Source organism: Solanum tuberosum, unplaced genomic scaffold, assembly GCF_000226075.1.
Source record: "Solanum tuberosum cultivar DM 1-3 516 R44 unplaced genomic scaffold, SolTub_3.0 scf00104, whole genome shotgun sequence".
NCBI classification, from domain to species: Eukaryota; Viridiplantae; Streptophyta; class Magnoliopsida; order Solanales; family Solanaceae; genus Solanum; species Solanum tuberosum.
The window spans coordinates 509,172-531,668 of record NW_006239030.1 but is presented as its reverse complement, the minus strand read 5'-3'; the positions used below and the strand labels follow the sequence as shown (position 1 = coordinate 531,668).

The following is a 22,497-nucleotide window of genomic DNA, read 5'->3' as shown; positions in this document are numbered from 1 at the left end:
ATATATAGATTACAAAGAAACAAAATTACTAAATTTAACTTAATAAAATTCTTAACATATAGAAAGCATTATCATCTAATAATTCAAAATTACTTCATCTGGAAAAAAATTAAAGATATGTCAATGGAGATTAATATCATGAAGCTTAGCCTCAATTTAATCAGTAAGATAACTAAGCTAAAGCTGTATTTTATTCTCTTAGATATATTCTCTTTCAGTTTGCATGCTGACTCCATACAATGTATAGATCATCTCCATTCAGGAGCATATGGTAACCTGTAGAACAAATGAAATAAAACACAAAACACAACTAATATCCATGTCCCTGGACATTTGAGTGCATAAATTAATACATTTATGTAACTACACTACTATGTAGTTTTACATCCATCAGATACAAGAACCATATCTATATATGAAAAGAAGATAATCCGGAAACAGAAGCAGCAGCATCAAATATATTATGATTCGCAATCACTACACTTTCCGTTTCAGCTTCTATGCAGTGTCAACTCATATCAGTCCATCCTGGTAAGCAATTTAAACGCGACTAAAGCACAACTACTTTGATGTGTTAATACAGAAACAGCCAACAACGGCTCAATAATTTAGTGACATGCCAAAGAGACACGGTAGAAAGGTGAGGTTAACATGCTAATCACAACTATAAGATACAGATGTATATACAGACTGCGGGGACTGTACTCTGATGAAAAGGAGGACCTGATCTCCATAGAAAGGCATTAGAGGGGCATCTAACATTTTTGTGCCACACAAATGAGACAGCCACATTTGAAATTTTGAAAGGCTGGATCATGTTTCATGCTGGAGCAAATTCAAAAAGGCGCAGAACACATGACAAAGAAGTTGATTCAAGCAGCTTATTATACAGCTCCTTGTAGCTTTAGTCCTGAGTACACAGCAGAGGAAAGACAGGTGTAGATGAGATCAAGAAAATTTACTACTAAACAAGCAAAAGATTTAAGCTATTTGGTACTATCCTATGGCTAAATTTTCAAGCACTACTCCAAATAAAGGAAGGCGTTGAGATGGACAATGCACTAACCCTCCAATTCATCCATCTGAAGTTTTTAACTTGCGAGGCCGTTTTGACTGTGCTGGTGAAGATGGAACTTCTGATAATCGTCCAGGCCCCTGGATCCCCAAATCAACATAGTAGACTCTTAGAACTGTTTGGATTAATTTGAAGATTCATTAAAAATATTAACGACACATACCTTGCGTTTCTGGTCCTTTTTACCAGCTCTTTCCCCTATAGAACATGAAAATTATTGGCACAAAAAGATGATGTTTGAGTTTGAAAGACAGAGAGAACAGTTTGATCATAATGGAGTACACCTTTAACAGACAGCCCAAGTACTTCTGTCATTTGCTTACCTCCAAAACTTGTAGAATCGGGAATGAATGTTCTATCTTGGTCCGTAGCACGTTGCGCACGCTGTCAACAAGCAGATATCAACTCCATTACTCACAAACAAAAAGATATATCTTTATCTAATTCATCTCGCAGAACACCAAAAACTACTTAAAACAAATATAGTTTTTTAGAAAAAGGAAAGAGGTTGGTTACAGAGTTATAAGCAGCATCCTCACCTTAGGAGGTGTACCAGGTGTTTCAGAATATGAACCTTCCCGATAAGATGAGCCTTCTGCCTCTTTGTATTGTACCTGATTTTCAAGACAAGCATTAACAAAATTGGGTCATTGGCCTCTTCTGATAAGATAGAAGTGAAAACTGTCGTCATTGAAGCTCTAACCTTGCAAATGAAGCATCTCCAAACACATATGAAAACAATACATACACAGAAGGGGGGAGATGGTTTTGAACCAAAATGTGTGTGTCTGTGTGTGTGTGAGAGAGAGAGAGAGAGATGAAAATGGAAGTCCATCTAATCAGAAATGATGGAAAATAATATACTGAAAAAGCATAGGAGACAAATTGGTCAGATAAACCTCAAACTCTTTTTGGGATATCTGACATATTTGTGTCAAATATCCCTTTTTTATTTGCCTTGGTGATGGATAGATTAATATGAAAAATTCAAGGTGCGGTGCCATGGTGTAGGTTATTTAGGATAACATAGTTCTCATTGTCGAGACTCGCGGCAGAGTTAATGCTAAGTTGGAGGTTTGGAGACAAACCTTAAGAGTCTAAAAAGTTCAGGTTGAGCACAACCAAGACAAAGCATTTGAGTGCAAGTTCAGTCACGTAATGCATGAAGCTAACGTGAAAGTGAGACTTGATACACAAATCATCCAAAAGAGAGGAAATTTAAAGTATCTTGAGTTTATTATCCAAGGAAATGGAATTGACGAGGATGTTATTCACCGTATTGGTGAAGGGTGGATGAAGTGGCTAACATCTAAAGTCTTGTGTGATACGAAGTTGCCACTAGTTCTACAGAGTGTTATTTAGATCAACTATGTTGTATGGAGCGGAGTGTTGGCCAATCAAGAACTCTCACATTCAGAAGATGAAAGTTGTGGAAATGACAATGTTGCGATGGATGTGTGGGGATACTAAGAGATATACGATTAAGAATAAGGATATCCGAGATAAGGTAGGAGTGTCTTCAGTAGATGACAAGATGCAGGAAGAAAGACTAAGATGGTTTGGGCATGTGAAGAGGAGATGCACAAATTCCCCAGTGTAGAGGTGTGTGAGAAGTAGGGTATGAATGACTTCAGGAGAGGTAGAGTTAGACTGAAGAAGTATTGGGAAGAGGTGATTAGACAAGACGTGATACAGTTTCAGCTTACCGAGGACATGACTTTAGATAAGAGGGAGTAGAGGCCACGTATTAGGGTAAAATAGTAGTAGGTATCAATGCATTGTCTTTTTTTTTTTTTAAGTTGGTAACTCAATGCATTGTCTTCCTGTCTGTTCATATTAGTAGTCATAGTATTACTAATTTCTGTTACTATCTGTTGATTCCTTGTACCTCGATTATCATATTGTTTCATTGTAGTTTTGTTTTAGTTATTATCTGATGTTTCTCATCATTTTGTTACTTCTTTTTCTAGATTGATTTGGCTTGTTTTTCCTAGAGCCGAGGGTCTATCGAAAACAACCTTTCTACCTCTGAGATAGGGGTAAGGTTTGTGTACTTTACCCTCACCAAACTCCAATTTGTGAGACTACAATGGGTATATTTTTGTTGTTGACATATACTTGTGTTTCTTTCTCCTAGATAGTTTACTTCTTTGCAGCAAATTAATTGAAATTGAATGGTTTCCAATTGCTGCTAAGTAATTGTTTGATAGCTAGTTGAGGATAGGTTTTAGACTTGTTAAAGAACTTCTATTATTATTATTGTTATTATTATTATTATTATTACAATATATTTAACTTATTTTTCAAATTAATTTTATTTAGTATGATGATAATATGAATTGAGCTTGAATGAAAGTGAGAATTCATAAAGCCGATCTCAACTTGTTTGGGATTGAGATGTGTTGTTGTTAATCATTTGATATATGCGGCAAATTATTCTGTGTGAGCAACTGAGCACCCAGAATTCCAAGACTCAGCCGATCTTCCCTTGAGCACACAACTCCAGGGTTTGCCTGTACTAGACAATGATATTTAACGAGAGATGCTTCATTATGAAACAAAACATAAGGCAACACAAAGAAGACATTTTTTTTAATGATATTCAAACAGTCGTAAAATGTTATCTCAAAATGTTCTTTAGTCTGAACTCTATAGCCAAACCTAACTCGTGATCAAAAAAATTGTTGAAAGCATACACTAATAAAATAAAATGCCAAATACCTGCTTTTGAAGATTTAACAGGGTTAGTATCTCTTTCCTCAGTTCAAGATGCTCTGCACAGACAAGTTTTGTTGGGACCTTTGGCTTCAAATTAACCTACAGATGGGAAAAGAACATAGCTTCCCAGTCAAATTAGTGGGGAAATATTTATCATTCTATAAGGCACTAAGGCAGTTAAACCAGGAGGGACAAGAAAGAAAAGAAAAATGCTTAGGAACATCAAAATTGGTGGGAGAAAATGTAGAACTTTTGCCACACGTAAAATTGTAATCTGACAGAACAAGTCTGGATAATCAGATAACTGAGATTTCACGATGTAATAGAACTTGATCCACATGTAAAATGGCACCCCAACAACACAAGTCCTGATCATTAGACAGCTGAGATTGCACCTCTGATGATGTGTTAAAAATCTGGGCCAGGATAAACTCCACAGTGGTTCCAAAGTATATATACAACAAAACAAATGTATTATAGAGAAGAAACAAACCCCAAGGTCTTGTAAAGTTTGTTCAACCCGTTTGATTGTCCGGAGTCCAGCTGAAGAGCTCGCAGCTTGCACCATTTGCTCCAGTCCATATGTTCTCAAATACACGCGCAGCTGAAAGTTTTCAGTTAGTGAGTAGATTGATATTTGATATAACACGGATATGATTCTAAGTATTTTTGCTTTCTCCAAAAATTAGTTTGAGCTAATAAGGAACTTCTCGGGCCTTCTGAAGATCAGTTTTTTTTTTTTTTGATGACAAGGGAAACCGGCAGCCGCTACCCTTTGGGTGCGCACAGGGTAAAACCCCCGCTCCTATGCAATAGCTTGCAAACCACATAGGAGAGGTAACCCGCACTAGGCAAGCCCGGTGCGACGAGCTCGACCCAGAAGCAAACCCCTTGCTTCTGAAGATCAGTTTTTTTCCCTAAAGGAATAAAAGTTTCTATAACAAATGGACCCAATACTTGCTAAAATAGCTCCCTGCAGGTGTCTAAAATCCTAGTCACCTCACATCTTCCCTTTGACATTCTATAGACTGTAACAAAGATTACATACACTGGAAACTACAACAAAATCCTGACAATGTACACATGACCTAGAAAGATCAAGGGAAGTGTGACTGAATCGTCCAAGTTGAAGGAACTTCGATGTTTTTTACTATAAGCAGGAAAGAATGACAGGAAGTGGATAGTAGAAATCTTATTCTCAAACATACCATGCGAAGAGAAGCCAAAGTGGAAGCAGTCTCTGACACTGGAGGTGCAGCAATGCCAGAGGGTAATTGAGCATTTGGGGAGGTTGATATTACATCAATACCAGCCTTTTCAGTACCTTCAGGAGCAGCATCTGACACATCGGGAAGTTCTGTTTCTTCAGCGGCCTGAGAACATGCAATAACCTGGTTAGTGCTGGTTTTCAAAATAATAAACAGGGTGACGGACATCCAATAACTATATCTTCCCTGGAAGAATGTTCCAGGTAAAAGTAGCTCTAGAACTCTTACCTTAGCAGCTTTTCGTGACTCGGATATTCTTTTTGCTTCAGCAAGAACCTAAGACCAAGGTTCGAAGGGCAGGTTACTGATTTAGAAAGAACAAAACAAACAAATACATATAATTATGCACATGGGTTAACAAGAGGCTCCATTTAAGAACTATGACACACAGTTAAACATGGAATGATGTCTAAATTTCATCAAGGAGGTCATTCATTTAGAAAGAGAAACTAGGACGATAAGTAACAGTATGCACAAACCTCTGCATCCCTACGCTCCTGATGCTTTGTTTGTGAGAGCACCATCGACAGTGCACGTTTTCGCTCAACCTCTTGAGAAGCATTGTAAGGCTCCTACGGTATTGTAAGAAAAAGTTAGAAATACCACAAGAAACTGAAATTTATAGATCAAAACACCAGTTAGAGGACATAAACTTGGAGAAGGAAGTGGGGTAAGGAAGTGGTATTGCTCCAAAGAAGTAAATCAGAAAGAAAAATAGTCCTCGGTTGAGAAAGCCACAACTGTTAACTGACCTTAACAAGGGGATGTCCAGCAACATCGGCAGGAGCTGGAGCCCTAGCAATTGTAATAGCACGAGACACTACATGCAACGAGGTCCAAACCATCATGAAAATAAAAAGATATTTGGAGTTACTAATCATATAAAGCGTAAAAGCTAAATTAGTTTAAGCAATTGATAAACAACGAGCATTGTAGAATACCACTGTAATAACGGTCCTTCAGTTCCTCAACTGTACGATTTGAAGGGAACCTATCAGCTATGATAACGAAACGGAGATCAAACCTCTTGCACAGGTCAAATAATTGATCTGTCTCTTCCTTCGTCCATGACTAACATGTGAGAAATAAGTAAGTGAGTTCAAAAAGATATAAGGAATTGAAGAGACAATAACTTATTCCTTCCAATGACATAAACATCTGTGCTGACAAGGAAACATGCATGGAGATTACAAGCACAATCCAAGACCAGATCTCAACAAAGATAAAAATGATTATTTGTAAGTTGCTGAAGGATATCAACAAAGATAGAATATGAATATCAGTAGCAAGATAATTCATATCACATCAAGCAATTGAAAATATTTCTGCAAAAGCAACAAAATAAATGTCGCAATTGGGTAATTGCATAACATTATATTAACAGCCATTCAATACACCATTACAGCTATGAACATTCAATAAATGACTACAGTGAGGGTGCTATTACAAGATTGATAGAGTTTTAAGTTCAACTCAAAAAGAGATAAAGCTGATGATTCTTGATATTGCCTCTTGCCAAGTATATAACACATCTAACTTCGGATACTATTTTGATACTTACAGGATTGGACAAGAACTTCTCATACTCCTCATCAGTGTACTCGATCACATCCACCGACTGCAGCCATCAGACAGAGCAGATTTAATACCATATATAGAAGAACCCTCAGGAATAAGAAGAATCCATGATATACCTTATTATACTTGGCAAACGAATAGTCACCTGTAGGCGGAACACCATTAACAACTCTGACCTGGGATTTATCAAAGCCAAATGAGTTTCAGGAGTGGATGGTTTGTCAGTTACTTTAAGCAGATTCTAGTTCAGTAGGGACACATACCCAATGATAAAGCTGTAAGTTATCTTTTCTAGCAGAACTTGTGAATGGAAGCCATTGCCACGTAATCTGAATGGCAAATCAGAAGAATTTATTAGCTTCTCTTAACATCAAGAAGACACACCATTACAAAACATCCACTAGCAAAACAAAACTTAGTTAGGGTATTATACAAAGAAGATATGCAGATGACCTACTATTGAAAATAAGTTGTGAGGATTTGCGATTAGCTGAAACTGCAAATCAACTCAGTTCCAAGAGCAATTATAACAAGTTAGAAATTATGCTGGATTGCTTATTGTCATGTCGCTAGTCCATTCTGGAGAGAAGATAGGAACCTCTTCTACTATGCTATATATGCGGTGGAGAAAGATTCAAGTGACTTTCTATTGAGTAAAATTGCTTTCCATTTTGGTCCAACTTTCTTCTATTCTTCCTTCAACATGGTTTTTATCTAAATACTCTAGAGTTTATAGCTACTTTCATGCTACTCTGAGTTCATACCATAAAGCATTAGCAAGGAATTTCAACAGAGACAACAGAGAAGTCCATGAGACAAAGCTCCATCGATGAAAGCAATCATGTAATGACTCAACCACTCCGAAACAAAAGAAAATGGAGTATCACAGCTACAATGAGTTCTTTTATGACATCAGCTATGAGAATTACTTGGAGATATTGTCAAAGCAAAACCAAATGCTTAAAAAAATGTGGGCAGGGAGAAGCAAAGGTATTGTCAATCCAACAATCATAGATTTTTGGTTACTTTTATGCAAATTCTGATACCTCAATCTCATCTCCACCTAGTATTCACAATCCTCCAATTAAGTCTCAATCCTAACTTAATTAAGGTGAGCAACTCTTGTACTGATCCAGCTCTATTTAGGTTCAGTATTCAGAGCATTCCTTATAACATTTAACTATTTAACAATGCCGGAGCTACAACTTACAATTTTACCCAACAGCAAAAGAATTAGCTTTGAATAAAACATAAAGAGAAACAGAATTAAGCAAAGGAACCTTTTCAGACTCCGAAAGAGCTCGCCTTTTCAGCTGATTGATATCAATAGAAGGCATAAGAGGTGCAATACCACCTGTAAGTGCATAAACCTGAAAACCCCAAAAAAGGAAATCAGCAACTCTCGAGCCGTACAATGCACAGTATGAGGAAAATAAGAGGAATAACAAACTTACTTCTCGCGAAATGCCATCAGGTTTCCTTTGAGACTCTTTCTGAGGCCTCGACTTCTTTTCTTGGGACATTAAAGGTCCATTTTTAGGCAATCCTAAGATGTCCTTCGCATCCATATGGAATTGTTTCTGCAAAATTAGGGTTTTCTGTATGATAAATTAGTACAAAAACTTCAACAAATTAGGGTTTTTGAGTGTGAAGAGTTGAAGAACATAGCAGAAAACTAGTTTCCAAGGGAATGGGAATATGAATTCAAGGAAAAAAAGAAGAACAACGATCTGTTCCCCTCTTTGAGCGCGAAATCGAAGAACAGATATGCTTTTTGGAGAGGACCGGGCAAATATCCGGGTCGGTCGACGAACTGCCCCTGGCCCAGTTAATTGGGCCTTCACTTGTTCCAACTATTTCCTTCACTGTAATGGGATGGGCCGCATTTTTTCCCCAATCTGGAATGGGCTTGAGCCAACAGCTCGTTTGTTCAAGGGATTGGATTTAAGTTCGTTGGAACATTTCGAGTTTTCGGTTTTGAGTTTTGAGTATTAATAACCTCAATTCACATAATAATGTATAATTTTCTACCATTAATAAGAACAGAGGTCACTCTATCGTTCATGTCATGTATTAAACTTTACTTACTCATGAAATATTTTTCATTTTTATCTAGATTAACAGTCACCGGAAATACATAGTATTAGAGATGACAAGAAATTAGTTAATGTTAAATCAATGAAATCATATAATGTTATGTAGGATAATTGATTATTTAGGACACTTATAAAAGTTTTTTAGCTTCGTCTTTCTAACGAGATATCTCATTTCTTACACACAAGAGATCCAAAAAGACCATTTCTTCTATTTTATTTTGTAATTGATCAAGAAATCTTAAATTTTCATGTTATTCAAATAGAAGATATGATTGGGTAGGATTATAAGTACTAATCTATTGGACATTTGAAAAATTAGACATTAATATTTGACATATATGATATAAATAGGAATGAATATTACGTATAATTTTTTGTATGTTTTTGGATATAAAAAATACATAGTACTAAAATTGATTTACATAAATTTCAAAATAAAATGTGAATTTCAATCCATACTTCAGAAATCCAAACCAAATATTTAAAAAGTTTGAATTTCGAGTTGGTCCAAAGTCCAAACAATACCCACTCTTAGTCATATATCTACCCAAAATGTTGGTAATTTTAGTTGCATGACATAGCAATAATTTGGTAGGTTTTGTAGCATAGATATATTTATTATTCACACGAATACAATTAAATAGAAAATATTATATATATATATACGTAAAGACAATATATTTTATTATTATTATGCGCAAGTATGGTGTTGAAATTCTCTTCGACGTTATTTCTGGTTCATGTGTGTTCTTTTCGGATTAGATGGTTGAGTTTATATAAACTTCTTGTGCTAGTTAAATTTTTTGAAGTCATTGAACCTTGAATATATGATTTTCAAATTATTTGCTAGGTATTTGAATAACTATTATCATCACCATTACTAGTCAGGAGGAAATTTCACTTTTAAAATGATGCAAAATAAATCAATCACAAATAAAATCGGAAGAAACAAGAATATTTTATTGATAAATTAATATGGATATAAATCTGTTCCTTCCTTTCTCTCATAAAATTTATCTGCTTATTTCTCGAACTAGAATGATTTGAATTTGATCTCTTTATAAATATTTCATGAATTTGTGGAATATTCGAGAATCATCTTATATAATATCTTTTATATAGGCATACATTAAGGTTTACGATTAAAGCAACCTTTGAGAATTCTAACTTAAATCAAATACATCTTGTAGAGTTCTCCATCATAATTATTGTGCAGAGACATCTAAAATAATAAGTCTTGGATAGTTTATATGTGAAAATGTACGTATAGCCAAAATGGAGTACCGCCCCTCAAACCAGGTCAAGCTATACTTCCAACTAGAATTGAACATGTCTTGCAGAATCCCACAAATTTTCAATGTCTACACTCACTTAAGAAGACATTTCATTATTATTATTATTATTATTGGTAATTCTAGGTTTGCAAAATTGTTAGTGTAAGGGTATGAATGATGATTGGCCGGCAAAGAAGTTAGAGGACCAACTTCCTTACCGGCCAAACTAATCATCAACTACCAAATTCTTCTCCTTTTGCCCCTTCTTAATTCCCTTTATTTTATTTAACTAATATTTCTGCAGCTTTTATTCTACAAAATTGCGGACTATGGGAGAGAATAAGAAGAAAAGGCCGGCAAATATGCTTCCATGTTCATTCCTTAAAATAAGGAATCAACACAATAATGACAAATTTTTATTTTTATATGATTTTCTTTTCTTTTAATTTTTTATTCCATGTTCGATATGAAGCTTGATTAATTTGAATTCGTATCGGATAGGGCTCATTCAGAAATAATAGTTCCTACCAAGCATTTTTCATACACAAAATTCGAAATCAAAACTTGTGATTAAGGAGAAGCAATCCCATTCATGGCACTATGTTATATGGTGGTTGATTTTTATATGATGCTTGTACCGTACTTGTCTAGATGAATTATTCCTTTTTCTCTCTTTTTTTTCCTTCTAAATATATATAATTTGCTTTCCCTTTCAAACTTTTTGTGTGATTTCTTTTGTTGTCTTGGGCAAGCAAGAGCGGCTCGCACATGTCTTTGTTTCTCGTGATAGCTCATAGATACTTTATAAATTTCAAATCACTAAGTGAAAAATACTATTGCAATTATTATGTCTTTATGGAATATACACAAACACACTATCACTATAGATACAAAACATTTCAACAATCATCGAAAGATATGGTGCAATAAATGGAATTGTTTCTTTCTTAATAAGTGGTTTTGGATTCTTGCTTTGGATATGAAAAAAATTCCTAAAACTGTTTTTTTCTTAATAAGAGGTTTTGAATTCTTGTTCTGAATATGAAAAAAATTCATGATAAGAAGCGCTTACTCCAAATGAAATTTTACACGATGTAAACTCAAATCAGTCGAACATACGTACTCTGATGCGAATAGCAAACACCAGACAAGGAATGAGAACAAAAAAAAACATGTGAACTATATACAAAAAAAGAAAGAATATAATTTGTTCTTACTTCGTTTTTCAAGATGTAAGTTTTCGGTTTCCATATTTAGAGGTGGACATGTTTTTATGCATCAATGTAGCATCGGATGAAGTTATTTCTTTGTGAATTAGAAATATCAAATTTGAGCTAAAATAGAAAGAACTTACCCTCGAATTGAGCCTTACGCAATGTAAATCCAAATCAATTGATATAAATACAGATACTAAACACGGAATAAAATAACATTATGGGAAAAAAGTATATAATTTGTTTGGAGTAATGGTCAATGTCATATGCCCCTCTTGCTCTTAGTTGATGACAGTAAGTGGACAAGTTTGAGTGGTAGAATCAAAATTGAAATTATTTAATCAGCCAGCAGATTTAGTTTGAAAAAAAAAATGTCTGTGAATCGATAGGTGAAGTCAAAACATAACATGGCGGTTTGTGGTTTGGTCTCTTCTTTGGCCGCAATATTGCGTCCACCTCAACAACTCCACATCTTTTCTAGCCAGCGTGCATGCGTATAAAGTACAAACAATATAAATTTCTTGGCCCCCTTTACTATTTTGCGGATTCAAAATTTAAATTTTATGAGCTTTTTTAATGGTGGTGGTCGTGAACTCGTGATACAGGTTAATTAGTATTATTTTTTAAGGGAAAAGGACTTTTATCAGAAATAATATTCTTTCAATTTTTGAGATAGATGTAAGGTTTATTGCATTTTACCCTCTTCAAATTTTACTTTATAAATCATACCGAGTATGTTATTGTTGTTGTATAGGTTCAAATATATTACTAGTACTTATTATAATTTGAGTGAAATATAAATTTGTACTCCATATAGAGAATATTGAATTGTATGAACTCGGTACCGTAAAGGTGATCCCTCTCCGTCGAACATCCTCTGTAGAATACTATATTAAGTGAATTGTTTAAGGATATAACATTTTCTTTAAAAAAATATATTTAAGGATATAAATTAAAAAATAATTTACAACATTATTCTAATTTAAGCCACTAATTTATCATCTTTTAGGTGTGTAAGGTATCTTCACTATGAGCCTATTATTGGTATGTCTCTCTATAAATAGATTAATTTGGTTTCTATAATGTTTCTTTTTTAAACAATGCTAATTAGCATTAAAAGTGATTGTGATGATGAATCATTTGAACCATTTGGCCGTTTTGTCTCTCCATTATCAATTATTGTATTCAAAACTCCTACTTTTTTTCATGTTACTTGTTTCTACATTACTTTCAATAGGGCATAATTAAGTTCTCAAGTGATATGTTAAAAATGACCCCTCATGTTTGGTACTTGATTCAAATTACGGCTTTTAAATATATTTTATGAACAATCTTGATCCTTTATATTTGCTAAAAAAAATGCAACTTTTCGAGATTTCCATCAATTAGTTTAATTAACTTGATTTATAGGTTAGATGCGAGAGGAACTGTTGAAAAAAAAAAGAACAATTTAATCAGAAATATCAAGAAAGTCTCATTAAATTTTAAAAATTACAACAACACACAATAATATCATGATTTGTCCCTAATAGAATACACATGCAAATGTGACTCCCAGCTAAATATTTTCCACAATTATCGTAAAATCTAACGAACAAAACTTGATGAAAATGAAATGTGTCACTTTTAGAAAATATAAAATACCAAAATTGCTCAACTTAGTAGAGCCCATATAAATTAGCTGATTAAGAGTAGATGATTAGTATCAAGCACTAAAAAACATTATTAGGTGTTGGAATACATTTTGTAAATAAATAATTACGTATTTAGATAAAAATGCTAAAGCAAATAAAGTATTCATGTTAATGCGTTTGAAGAAGAACATTGTTAAGCCTTTTCTATTAAAATGACCAAAATATCTTCAAAGTTACTACCAAAAACTGTAAATTCAAAAAGTATTTTTACGTAATAAAAACGAATAATTATCAAACACATTAATAACTAAAAAAAAAGACTTATAAATTAGTTTGACCAGCTTAATTATAAGCATGGTCAAACACCCTTTTAAAGAACTGTTTTACATGAAATTAGATATAGAAATTGTTGATACTCCCTAACTAATTCATAGCTAAAACACCTTTAGATTAAAAAAAATTAATTATTTAATATAAAATTTATACGTTTTTACTATGAAATTTTATCTATCACTTGATCGTTTTCTTGCCGCGAAACACTCTTAAAAGAACTACTTTAAACGTACCCATTACATAAGAGACCAATATATATATGTTGTTACATATTTTTTCTTGAGAAGTACCCTCACTAGCTACTTCTTTTGATACTCCATTAAAAATATTACTGAATTAATAACACAACATAAAGAGGAAACATCATGTGGGTACGTAGTGATAGGCCTGCAAATAATAAGTGCATGGTCAGTTAATTAGACTCTTTTTGCCTCTTAAAGTGTGGAACAAAGTCAAATTAAAACAATATGAATAACCAATAGAGGCATATTCCTTGTTGAGTTTGTCTATGTTGACCATTAACTAAGAAACAAATTAACTTTAGTTGAACATATTATACAAATTCGTTCATCCTCGACAAGGATGTTTAATTAACGTCAACCTTTTCATAACCACTAGGAACTTTCTTTGTTTTCATAAAAGTAAAAATCTAGATCTTTTTAATTATTTAGGTTGATTACAAGGAGACAACTAATCAAAAAGTATTAGCTTAATCATCTTCGAATTTAGTGCGTAGATGAGGTTACTCCTTTCTTAATCAGAAGTCTCGAATTTGAGCTTTAAATATGAAAAAAAACTTTGATAGCTAGGGCGCATCCCCCCGGCCCCCAACACCCAATAGGGTCCTATGCATGCACTGCAAATCCAAAATAGTTAGACTCCCGCACATCAAATACACAGGATGTGACATCAAAGAGTATTAGCTTAATTACTTCTTTTTGTGCTTGGTGATTTTTTTTTTCACTCCGTGTCCGGTACCACATTGTAGCCCGATTAAGTCCAGAGTCGCATGGGAAAGTCTACATTGAGGAGTAAAACGCTCTCTAATAAAGATGGACTCTCTATACTAAAAGAAACTTCAACTCGAGACATCTGATTAAGGATAAAGAACTATATTTACCATTCCATCACAACCTTTATTGGTGTCCTTGGTGAATTAGTCGTAAACAAAAGTGAAGTAGGTACCATATTATAGTAAATACAAAGACTAAGCGTTGGGATTACACAGAGACCTCGGTAATTTCATATTTATATTTTGACAACTTCTCAAATAGTACATCTTTTTCAAAAGGTAGTATGAAACGTTGAAAAAACACTTGTATAAAATAATGTAAAATACAACTCCGTGACTACTAATTAAAGCTTTACAGCTGTTTTTCTGGGGAAAAATACTTACGTAAGGAAATTTGATTTGACGAATTTTTAACGAATGATTCAAGAGTACCACACACATCCTTTAGGAACTTATTGCAAAGCTATCCAACTAACACGTAGATTCGAGATAAGGTTGGTATATATTCTATTTTTTCAGACTTCACTCCATAAAAATACACTATCTATTATTATTGTATTGTAGATAATAATGCAGATGATAACATAAGTAATTGATTCTTATTCCTTTTTAGGAAAGAAAAAGTGAAAGTATATAATGATAATAAGCAGTTAGTTTCTTGTAAATGTTCTTAAATTCTGTAGCGACGTTGAATTTAATGACAATTGTCTTTGATAATGTGCATAATTATTGCTGCTAAAAGTTATTTTTGTTGTGATGTATATTATATTCAAAGTCTAAATATCAACGCAGACAAACTTGTCATGACAATTCAACAGTGGTGTAAAATATTAAAATTGTAAAGTACGTAGTAATTCTTTTAATTTGATTAACCTAATACAACATTAAGACTAATTAAGAGTAGTTACTTCCACGTTTCAACAAACATCCCCTAATGTCAAAACTATTCAACAAGAATTAATACCCACAGAAATTAAAGTCCATAAATATTCTTGTGTTCAGTAGATAAACAAGAAATATTACCTTAAAAAGTAGTTATATCTAATTTAGATAAATATTACAGGAAATAAAGACAGGGAGGTAGGCTATGGGGGATGGGGATAAAGAGTGTTGGAGGGCGTGAACTGTCATTAGTAGAGCTTGTTTTCCCTTCTTTCGTTAAAGGAACTCATTCTTTTTTCTTTCTTTTTTTGTAAGGAGCTTTATTATTTTCCTAAAAAGAAATATTTTCTAAAATATTGATCAATCCACATATAAAAAAAATTAGTACTATTTTCCAATGATATTTTGATTGAATCGGTGAGAAAAGAAAAAAATAGTAATGCTTCATATGGACAAATTAGAAAAAATTTCACTATATCAGTGATAATATTTATTTTTTCCAGTTAGATAGTTTGATAGAAAATGAGTGAGAAAATCATAATTATATAGTAGAACTTTTCACTAATTCACAATGGAAAGAACTTTTATTTCTAATAGTGACCAAACATGAAACAAAATTAAAAATATTTTTGTTTACGGATAGAAATGTTTTCACCATATTCACATTTTCTAAGAGTACTTACTTCATTTTCCAGTAATAAGAGGGCGATTGGACAAGCTTAAGAGTTGATTAAATCGAATCGAATCCGTTAAATAGTTTTTCATCCCTTTGATTTGATTATTTCTGTTCTTGTCGGTTTTCTTAAATATGCGAGACGATACTTCCAAAGAGTGATATATTATAGCATATAACATGTCAAATCAATTACTATAGAAAGTAAATATATCTGTTTTAAAATAAATGATATTTTCTTTTCATTTTGTTTCAAAATAAATAATATTTTACATAATAGAAAAGAATTAACTTTTTTCTCCCAAATTACCCTTGTTTTAATAAATGGAGTTTCCTATCATTAAAGAGTCACTTATTTCTTCAAAACATCTGATTAAGGATAAAATAGTAAAACACTTCTCGACTTGGACTAATGAAAAACAAGACCGATTTTGATAAAATGATATATTTTCATAAGACCCTTATATAAATTTATGGTCCCATTAATATTATAAATTAATAATTCTTTAAAATTACAAAAAAGAAGCTTATTTCTTATTTTTCTTATTGCATTCAAACAATCCGGTGTTATCTTCTCGAACAGGAACAAAAAATTGCGGAGAGTGCTAGACGTGATAAGTGTTTCCTTATGCATAACTTGTTCCATATGTATTGTATCGTCTTGAACTTCATTATTAACTTTGTTTTCTCTGATAGTATCCACAATTTCTTCTAAGCTCTTAACCTCTAATTAAACATGTATCATTTTCACCCGGGTAATCTAATAAGCTATTGACATTCATTGTACTGTAGTAACCGAGATTATTAATCATTACCTCAAATTCATAAATATCGTTTTCACAAAAGGGCTCATTTAAATTCCTTCACCCAAACAATGCAAGATCAAAAAATAATATTCATTGAATTTCGAAAACTAATTTTTTTCTTCTATATTTTGCAATAAATAGGTCATGAAACAATGTTAGTCGACAATATATATAAAGGACAATATAGAGTCAAAGTCCGCGTAGACAATTTGTTTCATGTCGATATGGTGGGGAAAAAAAAGAAGAAGAATGAATTACGCGTCAATTAATTAGTTACTATAAGTTATATAACGTGTTGAAACACAAAAATCCAATTAAAAGAGGTTTGAACAAATGGCCTATGGTCACACATTTTTAATAAGGTCACTTCACCTAATGCCCCCATCTGCCGCCCTTCATATATCTTCCTTCCCCACTTCCCTACCTATGGATCACCTTGTCTCCCCTATATTGATAGATCTACAATAAAGAAAACATAAGAGATTTTGTTTAATAATTCATATTCGAAATTTACTGATCTGATTAATATGATTCATATTAGCTAAAAGTTTCTCCATTCTCAATCATCAAAATTTGATATTAGTGATGAATATTTTTTTTAGTTAAACAACAAAATGCATCGAATTTGTGATGAAGGAAAAAAATATGAAGTAACTTTGTTCGTTTTTTATTAGTTTAATTTGTTTTTAAAAAAAAGTGATATATTGAGTTTCCTTTCATTTTCGACTAGATCCGAGTTATGAAAACAAACAAAGCAAGAAGTAAAAACAATTAACAATACAACAACTTGGAATGGAAAGCAAGAATGAGCATGCATGTATAAAGCTCTTAAATCAAGATTGCAGAAAGATAAGATACTCTCTACTTCCATTCAAGGGCTAACTTATAGGGTTATTGTTTTTTTGGCTAATAATAGTAAAAATCTAGTCTATGCCTTAGAAAAAAGACTATCCTAAATAATACTACTTGAGTAGACTTGTGTGGTCGAAGATCAATTTAGATTTGAGGTCAATTAGTAACAATTTTGTTATCATTATACTTCGTGCTTTGAATAAAGTCATGAAATGATTGAGCATAAAGACATTATTATCTGTAAATTCATATAGATTTTGTCCGATTCAAGGGATTATCTCTTTTGCGTTAGAAAATTTTTGACCTCGAAATTTATAGTATCCCGTCCCCCACCAAATAGCACAAATTCCTCATTCGCATCGAGCTCTTCCTTCAAAATCATGTTTTCACATGTTAAAGATTAGCACTAGCCCTAACCTACTAAAGAGATTCAAAATTTATCCCATTTATTTTTATATTTAAAAATAATTTAATTAAAATTTTCATTTTACTTTTTATAAGATGATTTTACTATACAAATATACAAGTTTAGAAACTCTTCCTTGCTATTTCGAATTCATGCCTACTTTTTTTTTGTTATTAAATTATCCTTAGGTGATACTATAAGTTATATTCCTACAAATTTTTTTACAAAAAGGGCTAAACCTGACCTTGAAACAAATTTTTTTTACAAAAAGGGCTAAACCTGACCTTGAAATACAACACTTGACTCTGAAACCATACCAAACACTTGCAAATAAGCCTAAATTTTGTTGGGGTCGACCTTATTTTAAAAAAAATTGAATAGTAGTACTAGTAAACAAGCTTGTCAAAGGTCGTGGCAACACCCCCACACTTCTCTGCCCCAGTTCACCTGACCCCCACCACACCCTTTCTTGTTTGCTCTATTTTATTTGATAAAAATACTTTTTCTTCGTTTTGTGGGTCCCACTCCTAACTTCCAATTCCCTCGTTTCTATCTTTCCAATCTATTTATAGACATCATCGACATGAGAAACTTAGAAGCAATATAGTAGCAAACTCAACTCTACTCTGTATAATTATAAAAACTCATAATTTCACAATATTATCAATCAATCACATATTCTTCTATTATGGTAGTAGCAACTCCAACTCCCCTTTTACGCTGCGGTAACAATAAGAAAAAAACCGCGGCGTTTGGGGTTCCGATAATTGACTTGTCGGATGACAAGTCCATTGCGTCCGAAATGATTGTGAAAGCATGTGAAGATTACGGTTTCTTTAAAGTAGTAAACCATGGTGTTCCCAAGAAGGTAATTGCGAGAATGGAAAGGGAAGCCGCGGACTTCTTTTCGCGTCCCGTCTCAGAGAAGGGACGCGCTGGTCCCGCGGCTCCCTTTGGTTATGGTAGCAAGAACATTGGCTTCAATGGAGATAAAGGTGATCTTGAATATATTCTCTTGGAAGCAAATCCTCTTTCTCTTACTCAACGAGCCAAAAACTTCTCTAATGACCCTTCTACTTTCAGGTAACATCGCCTTCTAAATTTATGTGATATTATTTCACTCATATACAAAGTTGAGAAGAATAATAGAAATATAACATATCACATAGATTGGAAGAGAGGAATCAAATGATATACTTCCCTCTGTTCCTATTTAGTAAATTGTCATCCTTTTAAGTTTCAAGTCTCTTAAAAAATTAGATAACTTTATCATTTTACCTTTATTTAGTGTTTTTTTGAAGTCAAATTTTTCAATAAATGAATATGAATTTGTTTATTTTGATTAATTAACTCGACATGTGGGGTGTAAACATGAATTAATTATTTAGTTTTCTTATATTAATTAAATACATACTTTCAAAGCTAATAATTCTCAAAGGGTAAAATAAGAAGAATAATGTTATTTATGCATATTAAAAAACATATATTTTTAATAAGAACAATAGGTAAATAGAAATGTTGAAATTTTTTAATATGCGTCAGATAGTATGTTGGTGCTATTTATAGCACTTTAACTAGTTGGTTAGATATGTGCAGTCCGTATTTGGCCTTACAAAAGTACTCCAGTTATTAGCTGAGGAGGAAGTACATATAAGTAAAAGTATATATTATAATTTATAACTATGTTTGTTTGTTCATTAATTCATTAGCTAGTACTAGTAGGTCCACTAATTAATTTATTCCTGAAATTATGCTGGCCGGGTGAAATGAGACTTCCCTAGCTAGTCTATTAATGCATATATAATAATTAGCTCTAATACTTTGTGAATGCCAGCTAGTCACTTCATTTTACAACTTGCGTTTTATTTTTATTTTTCCCTTAAGATAACTCACATTTCTGATTTGATTTTATAAAACTTTAATAGCAAATATGGATATAGTCAGGTCATGGAAACAGAGTTCAATTTATTCTTCTGATTAGTACCCCACTTAAACAAAATCAAGTGGGGTATATTATAAATAAGATTAGCAATTATATAATATCTGTAACGCATTAATGAATTTACTGTCGCATTCCTATTGTTCTAATTCCCATATTCACGTAATACATTATTATACAATTTGGTCTCATTACATCATCAATTACGTGTAAGGGAGATAAGAAATCTAGTAAAAAAAGTTTATTTTTTTCTTTTTTACCAAAAAAATAAATAAATTATGATCGACAGAATTTCATAGCTAAATAATAAAAATTTAATATGCTAATTGAGTATACATAGCTATGAATTAGTAACGAATTATATATTGTAATGAATTAGTAATAGATTTATTTATAATTATTATATAAGGATGACACCTCGTTTTCAGAAGAAAAGATAAGTTGTCTAGTATTAAAATATCTGACTTGCCTAATACTACTTGCTAGCTGCTGTCTGTTGACCAACGAAAGGTCATATTTGAGTTTTCTAAATAATTTCACGTGTCAAATATATGTTTACAAGTACGTGCGTGGACCCCTTAAAACCTGTTTTAGGTCAATTTGGATGAGAAAAACTTTTCAGATAATAGCATGACCAACCATAAACTATATTTCTGAAATTTTAGGTGTATGTAATGTATATATCACCAAACAGTTGCACAATATATTTGATTATATATCTAAAAAAAATATTTGTTTATGCGTTGACAAGAGTTGCATATAGTATTAAATTAGTAGTAACTACCGGCAAGGGGATAAGTCAATGATATTAAAATAATAGTAATGTACTAACCAATTTTCATTTATGTCTTAGGCCTAGCTAGGACCATGTACCAAAAAAACAAGAAAAAGTCAGAAGTCTATTTTATTTGATTCTATTGTCACTATCTTTAATTAATATGCAATTTAATTAGTAGATGTAGTCTTATTTGGTTGGCAGATCACTTAAGACTTTCAGTACGGATTCATTTATAGAATTTTTAGAATATGGCTGCATAAGAAATTATAGAAGAGGAAAAAAAATAGAGTATAAAGTGCAAACTAATCTCTATTTGTTTGCTTAATAATTTAACGAATTTCAATCAAGTGTATCATTCTATATTTAATGAGTTCAATATGAAATGTTGAATGTATTAATTAAAGTCAAATATTGAATCTGTCTCTGATGTGATTGTAGCTCGGTGACAAATGATTACGTAATTGGAGTTAGGAAGCTATCTTGTGATATTCTTGAATTGGTGGCTGAAGGTTTATGGATAGAAGACAATTCAATTTTCAGCAAGCTCATAAGTAATTCACACAATGACTCTTGCTTCAGAGTCAATCACTATCCACCATTTATTGGACCTAATGATGATGAAGATGAATTAAACAATAATCATTGGGACCTATCACCAAATCCATCAAAATCAAAAGTTGGATTTGGAGAACACACTGACCCACAAATACTAACAATCCTTCGATCAAATGACGTTAGTGGCCTTCAAATTTATACTCATGACGGATTTTGGATACCTGTTCCTCCTGATCCTAATGAGTTCTTCGTTTTTGTAGGGGACACCTTTCAGGTTCGTACAAATAAATATCTATATATAATAATTTGAATTTGCTATATTTTTCAACTAATAATTAAACGAATGGTGCAGGCGTTGACGAATGGTAGATTTACAAGTGTAAGACATAGAGTGGTAGCGATAAATTCATGGACAAGTAGAATGTCCATGATGTACTTTGCAGCTCCTGCGCTTGACGCTTGGATAAGTGCTCCTCCTCAAATCAACAACATTATTACTAGTAATATTTATAGGCCTTTCAAGTGGGGGGACTTCAAACAAATTGTATATTCATTACGTCTGGCTGATAGTCGTCTTGACTATTTCAAGAATCATACCCAATCATGAAGACTTATTATTTATTAACTCGATCTATTTGCTCTCTTAAAGAGTATAACTTAGTATTGTCGTCTACTTTAAATGTGAGTGAAATCTTTTTAGAGGGCCTAGGAGGTGTATGCATGTGTAGTTTAATTTTTTATAAATCTTTTTTAGGTGTATTCATATTGTAAATCTTTTGTTCACGTTATAATTAAGTGTATAAAAGTTAAGTTAGTTTTTTTTTTATATAACTTTGTTCCGTTGGTTGTCCGCTCTATTATGATAAATGGTGGCAAATTTGAAGCGTCATATGTTCACTTTTATACCTTGATACATCTCGAATTGTAACATATTATAGAAAGATAATTTTATCTTTGCTTCAGATCCTAAGACAACTAATTAATAAGAGAAAATAAAATCAGTAGCTTTGAAAGTTATCATATATATGTAGCTCTTGTGACACAGTCTTGGTCAAAAATTGTAACCACATTGCATAAAAAAACTTCAAGCTGAAATTTGGGATCTTGTCTATATGTCAATTGTCAGGGGTCTCTTTGATATTGACAGTCACATTCTGTATATCCTGGCTGTTATGTCAGACCTTAAATGAGTAGTACATAGGAAATATGGTGCAAGATTGTGTGTTTGGTATAAATGAAATATATTTAGAAAAATAAGTTGATTTCTTATCTATTTTTTTTAAGGTGTTCGGTAGTTAAATTAAAATATTTATGTATAAACTAGAAAAATATGATGAGAGGTAGGTGTGGGGTGGTGGGAGAGGAGACTAAAGGGGATCAAGGTGAAGATGAGATGTGTTGGAG

General features: G+C 32.6%; 2 protein-coding genes across 2 annotated transcripts; one reads left to right on the top strand and one right to left on the bottom strand.

Moving 5' to 3' along the window:
- Window positions 1–245: 245 nt before the first annotated feature.
- On the bottom strand, window positions 246–8,418 carry LOC102592914 (SWR1-complex protein 4). Its single transcript, XM_006349103.2, has 17 exons — window positions 8,094–8,418; window positions 7,920–8,009; window positions 6,903–6,968; window positions 6,756–6,815; window positions 6,623–6,679; window positions 6,003–6,132; window positions 5,814–5,881; window positions 5,541–5,633; window positions 5,290–5,337; window positions 5,002–5,166; window positions 4,287–4,397; window positions 3,797–3,892; window positions 1,615–1,689; window positions 1,399–1,459; window positions 1,239–1,273; window positions 1,067–1,155; window positions 246–910 (listed from the first exon to the last, which is right to left on the bottom strand). The coding sequence occupies exons 1-16, from the start codon at window positions 8,205–8,207 to the stop codon at window positions 1,075–1,077; spliced, it is 1,350 nt and encodes a 449-aa protein (XP_006349165.1). The 5' UTR covers window positions 8,208–8,418; the 3' UTR covers window positions 246–910; window positions 1,067–1,074.
- Window positions 8,419–18,429: 10,011 nt separating this feature from the next.
- LOC102592578 (gibberellin 2-beta-dioxygenase 2-like) lies at window positions 18,430–21,919 on the top strand. Its single transcript, XM_006349102.2, has 3 exons — window positions 18,430–18,904; window positions 20,977–21,367; window positions 21,446–21,919. The coding sequence occupies exons 1-3, from the start codon at window positions 18,510–18,512 to the stop codon at window positions 21,698–21,700; spliced, it is 1,041 nt and encodes a 346-aa protein (XP_006349164.1). The 5' UTR covers window positions 18,430–18,509; the 3' UTR covers window positions 21,701–21,919.
- The last annotated feature ends 578 nt before the right edge of the window (window positions 21,920–22,497 follow it).